The following is a 23,389-nucleotide window of genomic DNA, read 5'->3' on the forward strand; positions in this document are numbered from 1 at the left end:
TGTAGATGATAGTAGTCTCAGCGTGGAATTGGACTATCAGGGTCTGGAGCAGGTTAACCACAAGCCCCTTGGTGTTGAGCACCAGTGTTTGTGCGGCCACAAACCAGAACCGTGATGCAGCTTATGCGGATGCCAGAAGCTAGATGATTGGTTGAGATATATCCAGTACTAGAAAGAAGGTAAGACTAGAATAGACACCAAACAAGAAAACAAGACAAAATTAGAACCGGAACCCAGAACCGGAGAAGAATAGAAAGAATAGAAAGCAGAAACCAGAACATGTACTCAATACATAAAGGAAACAATAACAGAACATGGGCAGGACAGGACTGTACATGAACTGGGAATACAAAATAAAACAATACAAGAGATACAAGGCAAAACTAGAGGAGACATAACCAAGTACTATATATGTAAAACATTGGAGATTTAGACATACATAAATGGCCAAGATGTAAGCAGCCCAGCACTGCGCCAAAGTACTCATATTATGGTTGGTCCTAACTGCCTAGATATGCATGACTAAATAATCAATAAAACATACACAGTACTTATTTGCAAAGAAAGGAGCAGAGGTAATGAGACAACTGCCTGCAGGAACCTACTGAAAGAAAAGGACTAATGGAAAAGGAATGGGTGTGGCAACAAAAACAAACATTAAAAGGAATCCAGGAGACTGGGATTTTCAGGTACGGAATAAAGGAATGAACCCAGAATACCCAGAATAAAGAAAACTAGACATAGAAAAAAAAAAAAACCAGAACAAAACAAGAAAAACTAAACAAGAATTGTAAAAAGAGTACTGGATACCCAAAGCCAGGGTCAGACATCTGAACAGAACAGATTGTGACAAGGGTGGAGACACTGAATGGCAGTGCTGCTCACTGTGCAGCACTGCCTCAGGAAGCACCTCTAGCAGACGTCTGAGTAGTGGCCAGTGGAGTTATCACTAGACTGTTATGGAAACACTTCATTTCCTCTAAACAAAATGTGTTTACTACAAAAAGCCTGAAGGGACTGACTATGCTCACCAGAGCAAATACAATAATCTGTAGTTGTTCTGGTGACTATAGTGTCCCTTTAAGGACTGAGGACATACTAGGAACGCCTGACAAAAAACAGTCCTTAACGACCGCGGAAGTACCTAGTACGTCCTCGCAGTCCTTCTTACTTGCCTGATCGCTGCCGTTTCCCGCCCGCGATCGGTGTTCCTCCCCGTCTGGGGGACTGTCTGACTGCCCAGACAGTCCCCCCTCTGCAAATTAGGCCCCAGCGGGTCATGTGATCACTCTGAAAGAACGGTCACATGGCCGCAATAGGCGTCCATAGTGCTGCCTGCAGGGGGACTGCATGAACTGACAGGAAGTCTCCCTGTATCTGTAAAATAAAAATAAATAAAATATATATATACATATATTATATCTATATAATATGTGTGTGTGTATATATATATATATATGTACACACACATATTATATAGATATAATCTCTGTATCTGTGTATTATATATCTTGAATATAACGTCATACTAAGTGTATTTTATTTTTAATATATATATATATATTAATATAAAAATACACGTAGAGTAAAATAAAACATGTGTATATAATATATAATAACGATATATTGTATATATAATTATAAATAATAATTAATTTAAATACATTTAAAAAGTGTAAAAATAATTTAATTAAAAAAGTTATATATATATAATTTTATTCTAACTGTATTTATATATATATATATATATATATATATATATATATATATATATATATATGTATATATATATATATATATATATATATATATATAAATGCAGACAGCTCTTGCACTCTTCACTGTTTGTTTAGTACCTGGTGCTCTGGTAGCTCATGCACAGCAATAGAAAGAAATATACCAGCACTCCTCGGATTTTCAAATGAAGTTTTCCTTTTATTCCAAAGTACAATTTCGACGTTTCAGCTCTCCCTCAGAGCTTTCATCAGGACATATACCTATATGTATATATATATTTATATCAAAATACACTTAGAATGAAATTATATATATATATATATATATATATATATATATGTATATATCAAAAAATAATACATATATATCCATATACATAATTACAGAAATAATTTCATAAATATACACGTCGACTCCAAATATATAAATATGTCTATATATTTAAAATCTACATGCATATTTATGTAATATTTTTACATAATTAAGTAATTTTATTGATTGCAATTTGAGGGACCTACCTGACAACCCAGGCCAAAAGTCCAGAGAATTTAGTTTGGTAGCACTGTATTTAACCCTGTAACTTTCCATGACACCCTAAAACATGTACATGGGGGATACTGTTTTACTCAGGAGACTTTGCTGAACACAAATATTAGTGTTTCCAAACAGTAAAGCATATCACAGCGATTATATTATCAGAGAAAGTGAATTATTTTAGCATTTTTTACACACAAACTTCACTTTCATTGATATCGTTGTGATACGTTTAACTGTTTTGAAACCCCCCTCCATGTACAGGTTTTATAGTGTTTTTGAAAGTTACAGGGTCAAACCTAAGGTTGATTTTCTTTGGCCAGTGTTTGTGACTAAGTGGCTACTAATAAAGACTGGACATACCCCATATTGAATACCCTGGGTTGACTACTTTAAAAAAATATGTACTTGTGAGGTGTGATTCAGAGATTTATGACAGATAACAGTGTTGCAATGTCACTATTGCTAAATTTAAAAAAAATATATTTTGAAACAGCAATTTCCTACTAATACGTATAGCCCTATAACTTGCAAAAAAAAAGCTAAGAACATGTTAACATTTGGTATTTCTAAACTCAGGACAAAATTTAGAAACTATTTAGCACGGGTGTTTTTTGGCGATTATAGATGCGTAACCGATTTTTTTGGGGTCAAAGTTAGAAAAAGTGTTTTTTTTAAAATGATTTCATCAAATTTTATAATTTTTTTATAGTAAATTATATGATATTATGAAAATAATGGTATCTTTAGAAAGATAATTTAATGCCGAGAAAAACTGTATATATTATGTGTGGGTACACTAAATGAGTAAGAGGAAAATTACAGCTAAACACAAAATTTAAAAACAGCCCTGGTTCCTAACAGTAAATAAATTGAAAAACGGTCTGTCACTAAGGGGTTAATGGGTGTGAAGGACCGTCTGGCACCCCGACTGGGTGCATCCGCCAATCGCTGCTTCCTAGTACCTTCGAGTACTTCCAAGCACTCCACCAGACACCATCAGCACCGTAGTCCCCACTGCCAGCATTACAGCTTGGCAGGGATCTCGCCGTTCTCCACCCACCCTGGACCCAAGACCAGGATCCAGCTTCCAGTGGGCAGACCTCTCCTACTTCATAGAGTGTAGCAGGCTACTCTTACAAGAGCAAGTGATTATAACCCAGAGGAGTATAGTCATATAGCAATCCCCAGAGCAGACTCAGCTGTTCCCCCTACACATGATATGAGACTCTATGTTGGGGGTAGGCAGAAACTCATTTAATGGTAGCCACAACTGACCTTATATGCAGGTCCCCATGCAAGGGGCACTCCCCCCTGGACCTGAGAGTAAACCACAGTAGAAACAAATACACAATTACATTGGCTGTCAGATCCACGACACTATCATACTTAATAACATAATCCCTTCTCTGTGCCTGGGAAATAATTGGATCAGGAACTGTACTAATCTAATCCAATTACCCCACAAAAGTCACATCCCCTGATAGCCCTAATCTGGGGGACCAACATTTCCAAAAATCACCCAGATCGGTTCAGGGGTTCGGGATTTCCATGGAAGTCATAATTTTTACCGGTCCTATGCCCAAAACAGTTCCATGAAATCAGTGCTAACGGTCGGTCAAATTCAGTAGTCTTTTACAGGTTTCCCTGCAGGGTTCATAGTCTGTGGGCAGGAGGCTGGCAAACAGGCCCCTCCAACAACCAGTGGCGAGGTTACTTTCGCCACAATGGGCATGGTTAGCATACAAAAATGTTTTTAAATAAATCAAAGTAAATTAAATGCTTGTTGCCTTCCTGCACTACTCTAAAAATATTATCAATCTGTAACAAGAAATCTAGCTTTCTAATACATGTTGTTCAGCATTGGTGTATTTTGAATTTTTGCTGCCAAAGGCAGAACATATGGTTGATCTGCCCTTAATCTGCTGAATTTCAAAATGCAGGCCAAAATAGCTGCATTATAAAAGATCTCCAAATCTCTTCTGGTTTCAGTTTGGCTAGTGTGGCCTGGAATTTTAAGTTTGCTTTAAATTCCTGGCATCTCTCACTTTAGTAAATAAACTTAAAAGATATGCAGTTTGTTACCACTGCACGACTGCTGCCATACAAAGAGTCCTGAATGAAGCCCATGGAACAGCGCAGTCAGGGGAGTGGGCCTTGACAGAGCCAGGAGTAGGCAGGGGAGTAACCAGTTAAAGGGGCGTGGTTATTGGTAAATGGGGGCTGGATAATAGGAGTATATTAAGCGGCCATTTTATGAGTAAGGGACATTTTAACTAAACTGACACTTACCTGGTAATTGTTTTGGGCAGGTCTGTGTTGGTTTTTTCTTTGTCTTTCAGATTATGGCATCAATGGAAGAAATCCTGGAGGGAGTGAGAGCTGCTGTGCGGGATAGAGGACTGGCCTGGCTTCATGAGCAACTGGGGGCTCAGGGTCCCCCCCCCTACAACCCCTGCGGCGGCTGCACGGCGTTCCATGAGGAGGGCGAGACCGCCCCAGCGGCTGAGCCCAGGCATGGAGCCCGAAGTCGGCAGACGGAGAAGCCCGTCAGCGGAGTCTGTTAGGGCCCTGGATGAGGTAGCGGGCCCCAGCGGAGTGGAGATACCGCGTCCGGCACGTCTGTTCGACGCGGTGCTGGCCGGGCGCGGGCAGCAGCTAGGCCAAGGCCTACCACGCGGTGTGCGCCCCGCCGGGAGGCGGCTGGCGGGACGGTTGCGGCTGGAGCCAGGACGCAGAGCGGATCGGATGGAGGAAGCAGTGAGCGGATGCGGATGAGGGGATGGCGCTGGGGCCGGGCAGCGGGCGGGGGGCAGAGCGGAGGCCTCTAGAGATCAGGCGGTCCCCCTGATGGCAGGGGGAGCCCCTGTGCAAGGGGACACAATGGGGGCGGCCTCTAGTGGGGCCAGGTGCAGCACAAGGGACACAGACGGCGGGTCCGCCCAGCCAGGTACATTGGGGCCGGCAGGGCCCGCGGCTTTGGCGGACCGGAGGCGCCAGGACAGACAAGTGGAATCCCCAGTTCACAAGGCGGCCCAAAAGGGGCCAGGTTCAGCAGGTCGGGATAGCTCCCAGGAATCAGCCCAGGGCATGGAGACAGGACGGGCTGGGAGAGAGCGGGAGGGCCACAGGGGCGGCTCCTGGGGACGGCGGGGTCTCTCGCGGAGCCCTAGGCCGCATCGCAGCAGGGAGCAGCGCGGCGTCAGTGCCAGGCATGACAGGAGGCGGGCTGACGGGTGGAGGGGTAGAGAGAGGAGCAGGTCAACAAGCAGGCTTAGCAGGAGGAGATCGGTTTCAGGGGAACGGAGGTGGAGGCAGCGGCGCAGTGCGTCTGGGTCATCAGGCAGGAGCTCGCCAGGTCAGCGGCGCAGCGCTTACGGCCGGGAGGGCCAGGCAGGGAGGCGGGACATGGTGCGGAACTACAGGCAGGAGCATAAGGAGGTTGGGCGGGTATGTGATCATGTGGACACACTACCCAGGTGTCGTTCTCCTTGCAGGTCTCGCAGCACTACACCCGCGGTCCTGAGGCAGGGCCAGGCTGACAGGAGTCGGCGCCAATCGGATGCTCCAGAGCCAAGCATGGCGGACGGAAGGGAAACGAACCCACGGCCTTCTGCGGCTTCGGGCTCAGGCGGTGAGTCAACTGTTGCACCACACGCAGGAACACTATTGTCTTGTTTAACATCTTTCTTAGATTCATGGGCGGGTGGGGAAACGGCTTCACCTCAGTTTGGGAGAGTGTGGACGTGTGAGGAGGGCCAAGGGTTACCGGGTAGGGCCGTGGGTCCAGCACAGGATAGCGAGGTGGGGTTATCTGTGTCCGAAACTATTAAGGAGTCGGGGGAGAAGGTTGGTATTGGGGGCGTAATTACCGACGCTGCGCGGCAAAACGTGCACGTGTCTTTCTCGGGCCCATTAGGTTGTCATCTAAAAATGGACATAAAGGAGAAAATTTGGAAGGGTGAGTTTGTGGAGGTTTTTTCCTTACTCCCGCTGGAGGAGTTCTTAGACATGAAGGAGGAGGACAAGAAGGACGCGAAGAAGGAGGAGGAGGAGAAAAAGCGTAGGTATCGGAAGATTCCTAAGACATTTGGGAACTGGCTAAGGGCCTTTTGTATCCTGGCCAGCGTGATAGGGGAAAAGTCGCCGGATAAATGCTCCCAACTGTTCTGCTACCTAGACGGGATTGGGGAAGCGTACCGGACTTATGGCGGGGTCGCCTGGTGGCGGTACGACGAACAATTTCGCCAGAGGTTAGCGGCGAATCCCAGCATGCGGTGGGATCAAATGGACCTTCCCCTCTGGATGCGGCTCATGATGGCGCAGAAGGCTGCGCCCTTTCACGGGACGGCCGGTGCGGCCCCTGGGGGACCTGCATCGGCCGGGCAAAAGAAAGGCTTCTGTTGGCTCTTTAACGAGGGCCAATGCAAGTGGGGAACGGCGTGCCGGTTTAAGCACGAGTGCTCCGGTTGTGGGGGGGCCCATGGAGCCAGTCGGTGTTTTAAGCGAGGTAAGTCTGCACCGGGAGCGGGAGCCAATGGAGCGTCGGCCCCCTCCGCTGCCGCGGGGGGTAACCCCGGTGAAAGTAGGCGAGATGCTACCGTGGCTAAAACAGTACGGTAACCATCAGGACGCCGAATTCTTATGGCAAGGCTTTACGGAGGGTTTTCAATACCGTTTCAGAGTAGGGATGTGGGGAGGTTATGCAGTAACCTCAAGTCGGTGGGGGAGCACCCGGGAGTTGTGCGGGACAAGTTGCTGAAGGAGGTACAACTGGGTAGGATGGCAGGGCCGTTCGAGGCTCCGCCGTTGCCTGACTTGAGGGTGTCCCCGCTAGGGGTAGTCCCCAAGAAGGAGGCGGGTAAGTTTAGGTTGATTCATCATTTATCATTCCCGAAAGGGGCGTCAGTAAATGATGATATCGATGAGGCCCTGTGCTCCGTATCGTATGCATCATTCGACCATGCTGTCGAGTTGGTTCGGAGAGCAGGGCGAGGGGCCTTGATGGCGAAGGTGGATGTGGAGGCAGCATTCCGGCTCCTTCCTATCCACCCAGACTGTCACCATTTGTTGGGGTGCCTTTTTGAGGGTAAGTTTTTCGTGGACCTGTGCCTACCCATGGGTTGCTCCATCTCATGTGCGTATTTTGAAAAGTTTAGCACGTTCTTGGAGTGGGTAGTGCGTAAGGAAACGGGCGGGGGTACGGTGGTCCATTACCTGGACGACTTTCTGTGTGTGGGCCCGGCTGGGTCCGACAGATGTGCCCAAATACTGCGGGTTTTTCAGAGGATAGCGCAACAGTTTGGGATTCCTCTGGCGGAGGACAAGACAGTGGGCCCGACCGAGTGCCTGAGTTTTCTAGGGCTGGAAATCGACTCGGTCGTGGGGGAATGTAGGCTGCCGGAGGAGAAGTTGAGGGTGCTCCGCCAGCAGGTGAACGCGATAAAGGGCGCTAGGAAAGTGACGCTTCGGGGACTGCAGTCCTTGCTCGGCAGCCTTAACTTCGCCTGTAAGGTGATCCCTATGGGTAGGGTTTTTTGTAGATTGCTGGCTAGGGCTACCTGTGGTGTTCGACTGCCAAGTCATTACATCAGGGTGTCTGTAGGCATGAGAGAGGACTTGGACGTATGGGACCGCTTCCTCACTGAATTTAATGGGCGGGTGTTTTTCAGGGATGCGATGAAGGCATCTGGCGACGCCGGGCTGTTTTACGGACGCCTCGGGGAGCGTTGGCTTTGGGGCTTACCTTGGGGGCAAGTGGTGTGCCGAGGTTTGGCCTACGGCTTGGTCCGAGAGCCCCTTGATTCGGAACCTCGCCTTTTTGGAGCTTTTTCCAGTTGTGGTAGCGGTATCACTATGGGGCAAGGAGCTCAAGGACAAGAAAGTTATCTTCCACTCTGATAATATGGCAGTGGTACAGGTAATTAATAGTCTATCGGCTTCGTCCCTTCCAGTGGTTAGGTTGTTGCGTCAGCTTGTGCTCTTGTGTATGTCTTGGAACATTGTCTTCAGGGCACGGCACGTGCCGGGTCTGCTTAATGTGGTCGCTGACGCTCTGTCTCGTTCGCAGTGGGAGCGGTTACGGGAAGCAGCACCGGACGCGCAAGCGACTGGGCAGGCGTGCCCGGAGGAGATGTGGCGGCTCGGGACGTTGTGCTTGGGCGATACATAAGGAGCTCGCTGGCACCGGGGACTTGGGTCGCTTATACAAAGGTTTGGAGTGAATGGGAGGAAATGATGTCCCAGGCGGGAGCAGGCGATTCCGCAGCCGGTAGGTTGGATACGCTGTTGTGGCTTCTTTGCAGGTTGGTGGCAGGTGGGTCGTCCCCTTCTAAGGTGGAGCGCTACATGTCTGCGTTAGCTTTCCTGTTCAAGTTTAACGGGTGGGAAGACTTGACAAAACATTTTTTGGTGAAGCAAACTTTGAAGGGTTTCAGGAAGGGCAGGAGGTCCGTGGATACGAGGAGGCCAGTGTCCTTTGCCACCCTTCAAGGGTTGGTGGGGTTGTTGAGCGAAGTGTGCAGTTCGGCATTTGAGGTAACTTTGTTCTCTGTGGCCTTCGTATGGGCTTTCTTTGGGGCCTTTCGTATTGGCGAATTGGTGAGCGCCAATAGGTCGGGGACATCGGGCCTCCGGTATGAGGATGTGGTTATCGAACAGGACAAGGTCGTGATTTGGCTCCGGTGCTCGAAGACGGACGTCTTCGGAAAGGGTAAGAAAATTGTCCTGTCCTCGCTACCAGGGTCCCCGGTGTGCCCGGTAGTGTGTGGGGACGTGTTTTTACAGATTCGCCCGAAGGTTGGTGGTTGCTTCCTGATTCACGAGGATGGGAAAGCGCTGTCGCGCTTTCAGTTCTTGCGAGTCTTCCGCATGGGGTTGACGAGATTGGGCTTGCAGCCCGGACAATTTGGTACGCACTCCTTCCGTATCGGGGCTGCGACTGAGGCGGCGCGTCTCGGGCTAGGGGAGGGGCGGATAAAGCAGATTGGGAGATGGGAATCCATCAGGTTCCGGGCATATGTAAGGCCGGAAAGGTTGGTGTGAATGGATTGTTGTGGATGTGGGTAAAGGGTGCTCTGCCGGTTAACTGAATTTGTTTCCTTTCAGGCTTGGTCGCTTGGCTGGTGGGTCACTCGTTTGTCTACTGGGCGGAGAAGAGGGCCGCAGTTCGGAGACAAGGCACACAACTGGGTTTTCTTCTGGACACAGTGGACCTTCGGTGGTTTGGTTTTCGGGGTTTCAGCTGGCAGAGCATAAGTGGGGAGATTTTTGGGATGTTGTCAAGGGGGTTTGCCCCAGATATACTTTTGATTCACGGTGGGGGCAATGACTTAGGTTTGGTCCCCCAGAAGGTGTTGGTCAGGAGAATGAAGAGGGACCTGGATAGGGTGAGGGCACTGGTCCCTGGAGTTACAATAGTGTGGTCTGAGATGGTGCCGCGGTTGAACTGGAGGCATGCCAGGGACCCGGCGGCTGTGGCACGTTGCCGGGGTAAAGTAAACAAGGCCATGTCTGTCTTTATTAGGAGGATAGTGGGGGTCCCAGTGAGGCACTTTGAATTGGAGGGCGGGTTGCCCGGTTATTTTAGGCGGGATGGTGTGCACCTGTCTGAGGTGGGGTGTGACCTATTAAATTTAGGTTTCCAGGATGGTATTTCCAAAGCCCTATTTATGTGTGGTGGGGGTCGCTCGAGACATTAAAGGTTCAAGTCTCTTGCTATGGCGGGATAGGGCTTGGGTAATTGGAAGGTAGGAGGAGTATAAATTGGTTAGGCTGGATTAGACTGGAGTGTGAAATGGTTTGTGGGTTCGAGCTCATCGGTGGCTCCGAACCAGGTGGTGTAGGGGGGTCTCGGTACACCCCTACAGTTAAAAAAGTTATGGATATGGGGCCTCTTTGGTAGGCCATGTGTTATGTGTTATTTGTTATTTATAATGTTATTTATTGTTATTGGGCGGGGTCATTGCCGGGGGTAATTTATGTACGGTGGGGGGTGGAGGTAAATTTACATTTGTGGCAATGACCCCAATTTGTTACCTTGTTTATAATAAATAAAGCTGTGGACTTTTTTATTCCAACAGAAATACGGTGTCTGTAAGTTATTGGGGGGTTGGGGTACACAGCGCACCTGCCGAATAATCGACTGTGCGCATGTCATGAAGCCCATGGAACAGCGCAGTCAGGGGAGTGGGCCTTGACAGAGCCAGGAGTAGGCAGGGGAGTAACCAGTTAAAGGGGCGTGGTTATTGGTAAATGGGGGCTGGATAATAGGAGTATATTAAGCGGCCATTTTATGAGTAAGGGACATTTTAACTAAACTGACACTTACCTGGTAATTGTCCCTCCCACCCTCCCTGTTGTTTTGTAGTTCCCGTTTGGTCACAGCGGCGGGATAGGGCTTGGGTAATTGGAAGGTAGGAGGAGTATAAATTGGTTAGGCTGGATTAGACTGGAGTGTGAAATGGTTTGTGGGTTCGAGCTCATCGGTGGCTCCGAACCAGGTGGTGTAGGGGGGTCTCGGTACACCCCTACAGTTAAAAAAGTTATGGATATGGGGCCTCTTTGGTAGGCCATGTGTTATGTGTTATTTATAATGTTATTTATTGTTATTGGGCGGGGTCATTGCCGGGGGTAATTTATGTACGGTGGGGGGTGGAGGTAAATTTACATTTGTGGCAATGACCCCAATTTGTTACCTTGTTTATAATAAATAAAGCTGTGGACTTTTTTATTCCAACAGAAATACGGTGTCTGTAAGTTATTGGGGGGTTGGGGTACACAGCGCACCTGCCGAATAATCGACTGTGCGCATGTCATGCAGAATGAGAAGAATGTTGCACTGTCTTTATGCCCAGTTAATACACAGAACTGCCACCATTGTAGCAACCAAGGTCGACTGTCTCCTCTTGGCCTGTTCTCAACTCTAATTCAATACACATCGCTGTGTTTTTAATTTAACACTACATTGCACTCACGCTATTACTGAGGTTAAAATTAGGTAACCGACACCTATGAATTTTTTATGCAATTAAATTGAAGTTACATCTCATATAAGCCGTATGTTAATTCTAATTGTACAATAGAAGACATTGATTTTATTTTTGGAACACACTCCTGACACATCACACCCTAACTCATAAATCACATTCTGTAGTTCTAATAAGTACTGGGAATCTTTAATAATTGTACCTTAATTATGAGAGAGTACACCTTTACCTGTATAAATAACAGTTTACACCTTTGTTTTAGGAAGTAATCAAATAATTTTGTTTTATAAGGTCATAAATATGTAAAGCAAGATTCTACTTGACCTCTTACTGTATAATGAGGTGGATCACAGGCCCAATATTAGGAGAGTCAGAATAGACACAGGAAAATGATGTAACTGCAGAGAGGTGTGTTTGTTTATGCATTGTATGTATACAAGTTTGAATCTCTCTGGGTGAGAAGCCATCACATCCACTTTGGGTTTCTCATTTGATAGAGGTGCTGATTTCCCTTGAAATCAGCACTTTTATAAAATATGAAAGAGGAGACACTCTTTTAACCCCTAAGTGATTCAGCACTTTTTTAACCCCTAAAGTGCTTTACCCTTTCCCGACTGCTGACGTATCAGGTACGTCCGACAAAAAACTGTTCTTATGGATCGCGGACGTACCTGATATGTCCTGGGGTAATTAAAGCTCTGGAATTGATCATGATCGCTTCCAGCAGCTCTAATGGTATTAAAGCAATGCCTCAATGTTGAGGCATCGCTGTAATAACCCCCTCACTGCCGGGGGCCACTGTAGATTACCGGGTGATTGGTCCCCCCGGAGCAATCACTTCCGGGTTGTTCCACGTGGAGCATGGCAGTTAGACAGAGCATTGGAAGCCTTCAGGCAGGCTTCCAAAGCGCTGTCTATACTCAGTGCCTCGAGGGGTCAAGGCACTCAGTATATATACACACACACAAAAAAATTTTCAATAAATAAAAATAAAAATTTCACTCCCCCTCCCTCTCCCATGTACTTACCAATTGTGGCGTTCCCCCTGCCGTTGATCGGTCTTCTTCTTTGGGGGGGCTCTCTGGACTGAGCCCAGAGAGTCCCCCCTCTCCAATTTCTAAAAGAGCGGTCACATGCCCCCCCCGGTGTCCATAGTGCTTCCAGCAGGGGGATTGCCTGAACTGACAGGCAGTCCCCCTGCTGGTGAAAAAGTAAAAATAAAGTTTTAAAAAGTATACATAAAATAAAAAAATATAATAAAAAAAAAAAAAAGAAATTAAAAAAAAAAGTGTGTGTGTGTGTGTATAAATATATATATATATATATATATATAGAGAGAGAGAGAGAGAGAGAGGGAGAGAGATATTATATTTCTATAATATGTGTATATATCATATATATATGATAATATATACATATATTATTATAAAAATACACTTAGGATTCTTCTTCTTCACATCATTGAGCAGTCTGCGCTGTGCTCTTGCAGTCATCTTTACAGGACGGCCACTCCTAGGGAGAGTAGTAGCAGTGCTGAACTTTCTCCATTTATTGACAATTTGTCTTACCGTGGACTGATGAACAGCAAGGCTTTTGGAGATACTTTTATAACCCTTTCCAGCTTTATGCAAAACAACAATTCTTAATTGTAGGTCTTCTGAGAGCTCTTTTTTGCTAGGCATCATTCACATCAGGCAATGCTTCTTGTGAAAAGCAAACCCAGAACTGGTGTGTGTTTTTATAGGGCAGGGCAGCTGTAACCAACACCTCCAATCTCATCTCATTGATTGGCTCCAGTTGGCTGACATCTCACTCCAATTAGCTCTTGGAGATGTCATTAGTCTAGGGGTTCACATACTTTTTCTACCTGCACTGTGAATGTTTACATGGTGTGTTCAATAAAAACATGGCAGTTTGGTGTGTTATTAGTTTAAGCAGACTGTGATTGTCTATTGTTGTGACTTAGATGATGATAAGATCACATTTTATGACCAATTTGTGCAGAAATCCATATCATTCCAAAGGGTTCACATACTTTTTCTTGCAACTGTATATAAATGAAACCAAGACCACATTGAAATTTGACAGATTGGTTTGCTGGGCCTATGTTGCCTTTGAGACTGTATAGCTGCCCAGGAATGAAAATTAACCCTATCATGGCATATAATTTGTAAAAGTAGACAACCCACGGAATTCAAAATGGGGTATGTCCAGTATTTTGTAGTAGCCACAAATGCTTGCCAAAGTTATTGTTCATATTTGTTTTTTGCATTGTTTTTACACAAAAACTGCTCTTTCACTGGTGATCGTCGTGATAAGTTTTTCTGTTTAAACACTCATATATGTGTTCAGTGAAGTCTCCCGAGTATAACAATACCCCCCATGCACAGGTTTTATGGTGTTTTGGAAAGTTACAGGGTCAATATAGGGCTTGCCCAATTCAGTTTGACAGATTAGTTTGCTGGGTCTGTGTTGCCTTTTGAGACCATATGGTATCCCAGGAATGTGAAATAACCATTTACAAATGTAGACAACCCAGGGTATTCCAAATGGGGTACTTCCAGTATTTTGTAGTAGCCACGTAGTCAAAAACTCTGGCCAAAGTTAGCATTTTTATTTGGTTTTTATAATTGGTTTTTATTTTATTTTTATATTAATTATATATATTTGAAGGCTTGGCCTGCAGTTGTGGGAGGGGCTTGAATTCCCTTTAAAAGGGCTGCCATTCCACTCCCACCTTAGCGTTGCTGGTCTGGCGAGTCTGAAATGTTTACTTCTGGTTCAGACCGCCATTTTGGATTGTTTTCTTACCTGTTTCTTCGTGGTCTCCTGGTCCGGTGCTTCCCTGGCTCTCCTTCCCGCCGCCGGCGTCCGCATAGCCCGTTCGTTACTTTGCCGCCGCAAAAAAAATGTCAGTTAGGCTGCCAATCCACTCCCACCTTACCTTTGCTGGTCTGGCGAGTCACCCCACCCACCACTCCCTCTATTCATAAACACCCTCTAAGGTAGGCACCACAACCGACTGGTTCCAATATTGATGTTATGGTTATTATATGCTAGATTTCTGTATACGGCTATATTGCCCCGACTACAAATATATATATATATAACCAAGAGGGCTGCACTCACCTGAACATGCTTACATTATAGGGTGCTGCTAAGGCCAAAATACACAAAATACACAATCCAGCGCACTCGTTTATTCACTAAACAATGATTTTAAATCTTAGAGATTGTAATAGTTTTATTTTAAAACACCTCACCTAGGCAAAAACATGATGGGGGTTTAGTTTCATTATATGATCACATATTGCATAAGCCTGCCACGATATAGGATCATATAATGTAACTAAACCCCCGTTATTTTATTTTTTTTGCCTAGGTTAGGTGTTTTTAAATAAAACTATTACAATCTCTAAGATTTGAAATCATTGTTTAGTGAATAAGCGAGTGCGCTGGATTGTGTATTTTTTATATTTTGGCCCCAGCAGTGTTCTTGTTTATTTAATGGTAATATATGCTTTGGTTCTCTCTGTTGGATTGTCTCTTTGATTGTTTCTATACACTGGTATTTGGTCATTTCCAAAGCTGTGTGTTTTCTTCTCCCTCCCTTGGTTATTGCTGGGGTATTACCCATTGTTGTGCTGCCATGAGTATTACCAGGTAAGGAAAACATTTATTCCTACTTAACCATTCTTTTCCATTCTTTTCCTGATCATAGGCCATGACAGCACAACGATTCTGCCAGGGATATTACCACAAATATTTTTATTCCTGGTCAGGACATTAACCGATGTGCCGAAACCGACAAACAGGCCTGTATAAAGTGTGCCCAGCTTAGAGTAAGAGATTTAAAAAGAGGAGAGATAGGTGGGGTAACAACAGGCTAAATAGCTTGGAATTGTGGGAGAGATTATCCGGCTCACACATATATATGTTCTTTTTTGAATATAAAATATATAATTTTTCCATTAGTGTATTACAACTCTAACGATTCCCAGCATACTCTACCAACTAATGGAAATCTAGTATGTATAAATTACATAGAAACATAGAATGGGACGGCAGTCGGCAGATAAACAATAAGGGAGGGAGACAGCCAAAAGCCTACAATCTCCTATGGAAATACAAATAGAATTTTTTTCCCACCAATACTGCTACAATGAAAGAAGTGTGCTGGAAATGCCCAGACTTTGTAGGCTGCTTCAAGTAAGTAGAGGCATTTCCCTCTGTTAACAGGCAGTGTAACTGTATCACCTGAGGATTTCTTACAACAGTTATTTGAACTAAAATTTGTTTGTATACCCCCCTGTTACGGTTGCCTCCAGGCTGGCTGGAAGTTGGACCGTAGAAAGGATGCTCCTAGCGCTTACCCAAGGACCATCAGCACCGTAGCCACCATAAGCACTGCGAACTCCACGAACCCCCGCTGCTGGGCTGGTATCTCGCCGTCTGCTCTGCGCCCTGGACCTACGACCAGGCTCCAGGTTCCAATAGGTGAACCTCTCCCTTCTGTAGAGCGAAGCAGGATCAGGAACAAGAGCTCTTACAAGAGCTCAACAGCTAAGGGAGTATGAAGAGCATAGCAATCCCTGTAGTGATTATAGCTGTCCCCTACAAACATGAGTCGAGGCTACAAATTAGAGGGTTAGAAGAGGTCTGAGATGCTGGAACACCCAGCCTGGCTTTTATTGAGGTTACATGCAAATAGGACACTCCCAGGGGGAGGCATAAAATCACCAATCACACATCTGGTGCAGCCCACACATTCCCTCCCCTCAGATAAACAGTTAAACCAATTATTACATACAATAAAAATACAGTTTTTACACACACACTGTAACTTTAAAACCATACATTCAATTTCAATAAAATAGAAGTTACAGACAGGGAGGACGCTCCTGACTTACTTTTCACTACAGATTATCTCACCCACCTCGATTTATATTTCTATTCAGGACAGTCACTCGACATAAGACTAGTTTATATTACGAAAGTTGCTGACTGCAGATGATCGTGTAGCAACCAGCCTTTCGTTTTTTGGACATTACGGGGATCCAGTTACATTGGGCAAGTGGAGGTTCAGAAAGGGCTTTTTGGGTTGCAATTTTTCCCTTTATTTAACCCCCTTTTTCCTCCTGTACTTTTCTATCTTGCCACCTACTAATGTTTGGTATTTTTCCCTCTATTTTCTTGTAACTGGATCTACTCACCTCTCACATATACTTGGTGTGAGTTCTGTCCTGGCTTATTTTATTTTATTTGTTTTTTGACATAATTTTATTTTAAAACTGATCATTAAAAGTTTAATTTTAACCTTGAGACTGCTGATTTCTATACTAAGTACCCTGTATTTGGAATATTATATCCATATATGTGTATTGTCCAGGGTACTAGTATCAACCTTGTCATTGTGTTGTAGCCGATTTTAGTTCCACAGAATCTTTAGCATACACCGCTGACCGCATTCGAATGACTAAAATGGCCGCCGCCACGTGTTCGGCTGTCAAATGGCGGCCACCCAGCGCTCGACAATTAACCGGCAGTAACCTCACAGCCTGGGAGGTAAATTGCCTGCACACTTTAACTTCTGGGTGGTCCGCCTGTGTAATACTTGGTTCAGTAAGCCCTATTTACTGAACCAAGTGGGGGAAAGCCAGGAACAAGTTATTTTACAGGTCTGGGGACATAGTCTTAAAGGGGCATTGTTCAGCAAAGTCACAATATGTCCCCAGATGGTTCTTAAAGGGCCATACAAACCCAATAAAAGTTAATAAGTTTTCAGGGGCACAATCTTCCAGGGGCCATAGTCATAAGGAAGGAGGCTGGCCATTAGGCTTCTCCACAATCCAGGGAAGCAGGGCAATGTTCCATTTAAAGGGCCAGTTACAAATAACGATTTGTAACACCCCCTTTTAACTATTTACATTAAAAGTGAAGTTTTAATTATCTTTCCTCTTTTGTGATCTCCCCGAGCCCAACCTATCCTAAGGTCACCCCTCTATAACGAGGCAACTACCACTCTGCAGGACACTCTATCATTAATCCTGTCCCTTCTCCTGTCTCCCTTCCTTATTGTTTAGTTTTATAGTGCATTTTGTTAACCCCCGCTCAGGAGTAAGATTATTGTACTATCTTCCTTCCCCTTTTTTTTCGTGTCAGCAGATAAGAACCATTCAACCCATCTAGTCTGTCCAATTTTCTAAATACTTTCATTAGTCCCTGGCCTTATCTTATAGCTAGGATAGCCTTATGCCTATCCCACGCATGCTTAAACTCCCTCACTGTGTTAACCTCTACCACTTCAGCTGGAAGGCTATTCCATGCATTCACTACCCTCTCAGTAAAGTAATATTTCTGATATTATTTTTAAACCTTTGCCCCTCTACTTTAAGACTATGTCCTCTTGCTGTGGTAGTTTTTCGTCTTTTAAATATAGTCTCCTCCTTTACTGTGTTGATTCCCTTTATGTATTTAAATGTTTCTATCATATTCCCCCTGTCTCGTCTTTCCTCCAAGCTATACATGTTAAGATCCTTTAACCTTTCCTGGTAAGTTTTATCCTGCAATCCATGAACCAGTTTAGTAGCCCTTCTCTGAACTCTCTCTAAAGCAGGGGTCCTCAAACTCCCGCCCCCCAGATGTTGCTGAACTACAACTCCCATGAATCTTTGAATTACATAGATAGCCAGAAGTGAGGGGAAATGTCTGTGCATCTTATGGAGCGAATGTAAAGGTTTACTTACCTGTCTTGAAGCGTGGGCCGGTGTTCAGCGCGCACCACGGTACTGGAACTTCAATTTCAGGTTCCGGCTTCCAGCGGGACTGAAAGGAAGTACACACTCAGTGCACTCAGCCGGCCCACGCTTCAAGACAGGTAAGTAATTATGGGACAAGGGGAGGGAAAGTGCACTATGGGACAAGGGGAGGGGGGACACTATGGGAGGGGGAGAGAACACTATGGGATGAGGGGGGGAACACTATGGGAGGGGGTGGAAAATACTATGGGGGGGAGAATACTATGGAAAGGGGGGGAACACTATGGGATGAGGGTGGGGGAACATTATGGGAGGGGGGGAGAATACTATGGGAGGGGGGAAATTTCCTTCTTAAAATGAGGTGCGTGTTATACGCCGGGGCGTGCTATACGCCGATAAATACGGTACCTAATTCAAGGCTTAAACCCTGTAAAGAAACCTGCATTATAGGTATCCTTCCTTCAAAACAAATGCCTAAAATGTATTCAACTGTTTCTATGGTTTAGATTTAGACCATCAACTCACATACCTCCCATATATCCCAATTTAGGTGGGCCAGTCCCTATTTTGAGTCCAAATCTATCTTTTCTATTCTAATGTCCTTCTAGGAGCTCCACATTATTGGTGTTTCTGAGTGAATAACAGAGCTCCACAGCAATGATGCTCACCGTATTGTGTCTTTAAACGACAATAAATCTGGTGTTTCTAGTGTACATGACTGAAAAATGATGCGTCCACTTCCTACACACCGCTTTATCAGAGGTTCTGTGAGGCAGTTGTCTGCAGGAGGAAGCATATGCAAGCCTTGGTCTTGGAACTTCAATGAGAAAGCACATGATTTTAATGGGGAGAGCATAATGTATGTCATCAGAGTGGCAATCATAGTCCCAGGAGAGGAAGGATAGAAATAAAACGTACAGGGCAGGAAGGATATTTAGCATTAAGGTGAGAAATAAGAGATGTAAAAGGACAGAGTTACAAAATTCAAGAAGGGCAGAGACACTAAAGTGGTGGGGGATACTCCAAAGAGGGTGAGGTAAGATGTAGACAAACTAAAAAAATAGGGAGATGGGGAGAAAAGCTGGTAGCTGTGGTGGAGATGCATTAAAGGGAAGGGGAGTTGATTTGAGACATGGTGTAGGATTAGGGGTAAATTAGAAAAACATACGAAGAAGTCAGAAAAGTTGGAAATATACAGGAGTGGAAGTGTGTGGAGAAAAAAGCATCTAATCCCATATTTTATATAATGTATGGTGTCTGTGGGGTGCGCATAAAAGGAAAAATATGTTTCTTTTAATTAATGTGACAAGGATCATCCGTTTGTTGGGGTGCTAGTGAGTTGATTTCGTGCATCTGGGCTGGAATATAATGTAAGATAAGAGTGACTAGTATTTACAGGATAACGTAATAAATTAACAGGTAGGGGTTGATCTTACCAAGCCAGTGATTGCACTCCTTGCTGAGAGGCAACCGCAGGTCCTTCGCTTGTTAGAAACCGCCAAATCCCTGGGGCTAAAACCTGTACAAAACAAACCAAATGTACAAATGCAAATAGGCGGTCGGAGTAAAAATAACTAAGCAAGGTGGCAACACAAACTACCCAGGGGGGCACAGGGTTTGCGAGACAAACATAAAAAGTGACCAGCTATAATTTTTTCTCATCTGTAGGAAGCTGAGGGATGAAGGGATGAGAGGCCAGATCCTCCGCACTCATGATGGTCTAGCTCAAGGCTGTCCAACCTGCGGCCCCCCAGATTTTGCTGAACTACAACTCCCATGATTCTTTCAGTGAAACAGGTAGCGAGGGAATCATGGGAGTGGTAGTTCAGCAACATCTGGGGGGCCTCAGGTTGGACAGCCCTGGTCTAGCTGTTAAGAATGTATGATTTATTGTTTAAACATGAATGAATGAATGAATGAATAAATAAAACAGTGAGATGATAATGGTTGAAAAATGTAACCATGAACAACTCTTTGTTTAGTGAATAACCTCAAAGTCAGAGATGCATTCAAATGATATCTCCTTTCCAGTAATTCAGTATACACAGATATGGTATTTGCATCTTATTTATTAAAATTCACAAGTTTTGCTAGTCACTGCTTTACTATTTTCGCCTCAGTTTTGCCATCCTGTTTTTAATTCGCTACAACTCAAGAGTTTTTAATATTTGAACTGACATTGATTTATTATGTTTAATGTAAAGTGCTCATTTTAACTTTATTTAATATTTGTGTTTTCAGGTCAAACATTGGTGTGGAAATTTCTCAAATGTTGAAGCCAGTGGATGTCTTGAGCTGTAGTAGTAAGTGATCATGTGTTTCCTTTCTTACACACAAATACACACACACTACCTTGCACGACTCACAAGAAGTTGAAGGTGTTGCCATGGCTTCCAAATTTTCAAATCTCAATCTGATTGAGCATCTGTAGGATGGGCTGGAACAGCAAATCTGATCTGTGGAGGCCCCACCTTGCAACTTGCAGGACTTAAAGGATCTGCTGCGAATGTCTTTGTGCTAGATACCACAGGACACTTCCAAGGGTCTTGTGGAGGCCATGCCTCGGAGTATCAGAGTTGTTTTGGCATCATCAGGGGGACATACACGATATTCGGCAGGTGCTTTTAATGTTATGGCTGATCAGTATATGTGCACACACACAAATCATTTCTAATGCTGCCACAGGTGTAAGTTAGACATCCCTGAATGTGTATATTTTCTCGGTAGGCTTCTGCAGTGCTGCAGAAGCCGAATGTGATCAGCTGCAGTGGAGGGAGTAGTTATGATGGTTGGAGTAACCCTTGAAAAAATATGTTTTTTTTATTTATTTATTTTTGAGGGAAAAAGAAAAAGCAGAGTTATATAGAAATATATCATGTGATGGCAGATAAGAACCATTTGGCCCATCTAGTCTGCCCAATTTTCTAAATACTTTCATTAGTCCATGGCCTTATCTTATATCTAGGATAGCCTTATGTCTATCCCACGCATGCTTAAACTCCTTTACTGTGTTAACCTCTACCACTTCAGCTGGAAGGCGACTCCATGCATCCACTACCCTCTCAGTAATGTAATACTTCCTGATATTATTTGTAATTTTTTTTATATATATATTAAAAATAATATATATTTTAAGTAAGAGCTTTTTTGTTTTTGTTTACATGTCTGTGCAGTATAAGGAGTAAACTACAATACATGATAAGATCAGAGAAAATAAATATATGTGTATTGCAAGCATACCATAATATTTTTTTTTCTTGTTTAGGAGCACAAAAAGCACACACAGAAAAATGCAGTCTTGGTACATATTACCCTATACCAAGCGGATACTTCTCATATAATCGGTGGAATCCTATACACTGTAAAATGAGCATGTTCACTGAAAATGAAATCCTCAAAAACTTCCTTACAGGAAAAAAATTGTTTCTTATTGGGGATTCTACAGTGCGGCAATACGTACGACACTTTGCTGAAGTACTCAAAAGTAAGTTTAATGATATTTTGAGAACCATCTTGAGATTAAGAAAAACAATAAATAAAATTGTACTACTTTAGTTGTAAATCTCCTCTCCAGTCTCTCCACCATTTTGTTTCCCCTTGTAGAACATTACATATTCTAGACCATTACATGGTCTTTTAGGTGAATATGGGACATATGGTATCAATAAGTCACATGGCTTTCTTGGTCTGAGAATTCTGGAATCTGAGAGTATATCAAGAGGACAGAGGCTCTTCTTATGTGTCCTTATATGGCCAGAGTTTAGCCAAAAGTTCTGACATCGTTGTAGTCATAAACTATATAGAATAGTGGACAAACCCAAAATCCAGGACATACTTGAAAACGAGAGAAATCTCAAAGCATCCTTCCTGGTAAAACATTTTATAAAAAAAATAAATTGTGGACAAATGACCACAGGTTTTGTTGTCTGCCTGTTCTTTGTCTTTAAAGACTTGGTATCTCCCTTCCCGAGTCCAGCAATTAACATCTACTGTTGAATATCTATCATCTTATAACATGCTTTGTTCAGCCCCCAAAAATTCCCCCCTTCTCCCTATTCCATAAAGGGTATGTTTTGGTTAAAAAGAAAAAATGCTGTTAAATTTGCTAAAAAGATGGTAAATTGCACCTTTCAGCAGGTTAACATACAAAAAAGTCAGTCCAACAAAAACAAAGAAGCAGAACAACTACAACTATGGAAACAGAATTCCAAAAGGTTGGTAGAAGAATAAGCGCCACTGTTTCTACCCATAGAAACGCAATTAGTCCAGAGATCAGAGAGGTACTAGATGTATTTAATGCATTCCATCTAGATAACCATGTCACAGCCGAGAATTTACCAAATTATTTTAAGGTTGAGAATAATAACATAATATAACCTTCTATTTTATCTGGTTCAATAATTTTTCTCTTTTTTTTTTCCAGTTGTGGATTATTTCAACCATACAGAAGATGAAATGCAGTCCTGGCAGAAGACACTCCTAGCTATTAACCTAGAAAAGTTTATCTATGTTCAGTGGAAAAAACACACTTTTCCATTTGTTAGCCAGACTTTCTACTCGATCAAAGAAGATGCCTACATGGCTCGTCAGATTGATCAGATTGGTGGAGGAGTAAACACGATAATTGTTCTGACCATGGGCCAACATTTCAGACCTTTCTCATTCCGCATTTTTATCAAGACTGCAATTAATGTCCGCAAAGCGGTAGAGCGACTCTTTATTAGGAGTCCGAGGACCAAAGTCATCATTAAAGAAGAGAATGTTAGAGACATGGATATTTGTATGGAAAGATTCAGTGATTTTCATGGTCATATCCAATATCTTATACTCAGGAAAATATTTGACGGATTGAATGTTGGATTTGTCGATACGTTAGATATGACCGTTGCCTATGCCTCTCATGTTATCCATCCCCCAGTGGAAGTTCTTGAGAATATCATTAGCATGTCTTTTACACAAGCATCATAACAGGACATACCTCCATTTAACAAAAAATAATTGAAGTCTCACCTTCGAAGGCACAAAAATGTATATAAGTACTTTTCATCTGTTTGATGAGCTAATTAGTTGTAATTAAAGTGATATAAAGACTCCATAAACAGCATTTTTATAAAGTTATGGGAGAGTATTTATCTTAATATAGAGTTATTTTAAAAGAGGGAGCATGTCATAAATTTACAAGAAAAAAATATTTCTAAGTGTATAAATATATATATTTTTTTTAGATCTTATACACTTTTAAGACTTACTTGAGATAAAGGGATCTTTCTAGAAAACAACCATTTTGTACATTATTTTTCTACTGTAAAAATAGTTATGTGTCACAATGTACCATGATGTACAATATATTAAATTACTATTTAATTGTTTGTA

General features: G+C 43.6%; 1 protein-coding gene across 2 annotated transcripts in view; it reads left to right on the forward strand.

Moving 5' to 3' along the window:
* LOC134578084 (NXPE family member 4-like) overlaps positions 1-23,189 on the forward strand; it is a 71,107-nt gene extending 47,918 nt beyond the window's left edge. For both annotated transcript variants that reach the window (XM_063437070.1, XM_063437071.1), the window contains exons 5-7: positions 20,258-20,319; positions 21,282-21,500; positions 22,440-23,189. In XM_063437070.1, coding sequence (XP_063293140.1) covers positions 20,258-20,319; positions 21,282-21,500; positions 22,440-22,984 — 826 coding nt within the window. In that variant the 3' untranslated portion in view covers positions 22,985-23,189. The remainder of the gene's footprint in view (positions 1-20,257; positions 20,320-21,281; positions 21,501-22,439) is intronic.
* The last annotated feature ends 200 nt before the right edge of the window (positions 23,190-23,389 follow it).

This window comes from Pelobates fuscus, chromosome 11, assembly GCF_036172605.1.
Source record: "Pelobates fuscus isolate aPelFus1 chromosome 11, aPelFus1.pri, whole genome shotgun sequence".
Lineage (NCBI taxonomy): Eukaryota > Metazoa > Chordata > Amphibia > Anura > Pelobatidae > Pelobates > Pelobates fuscus.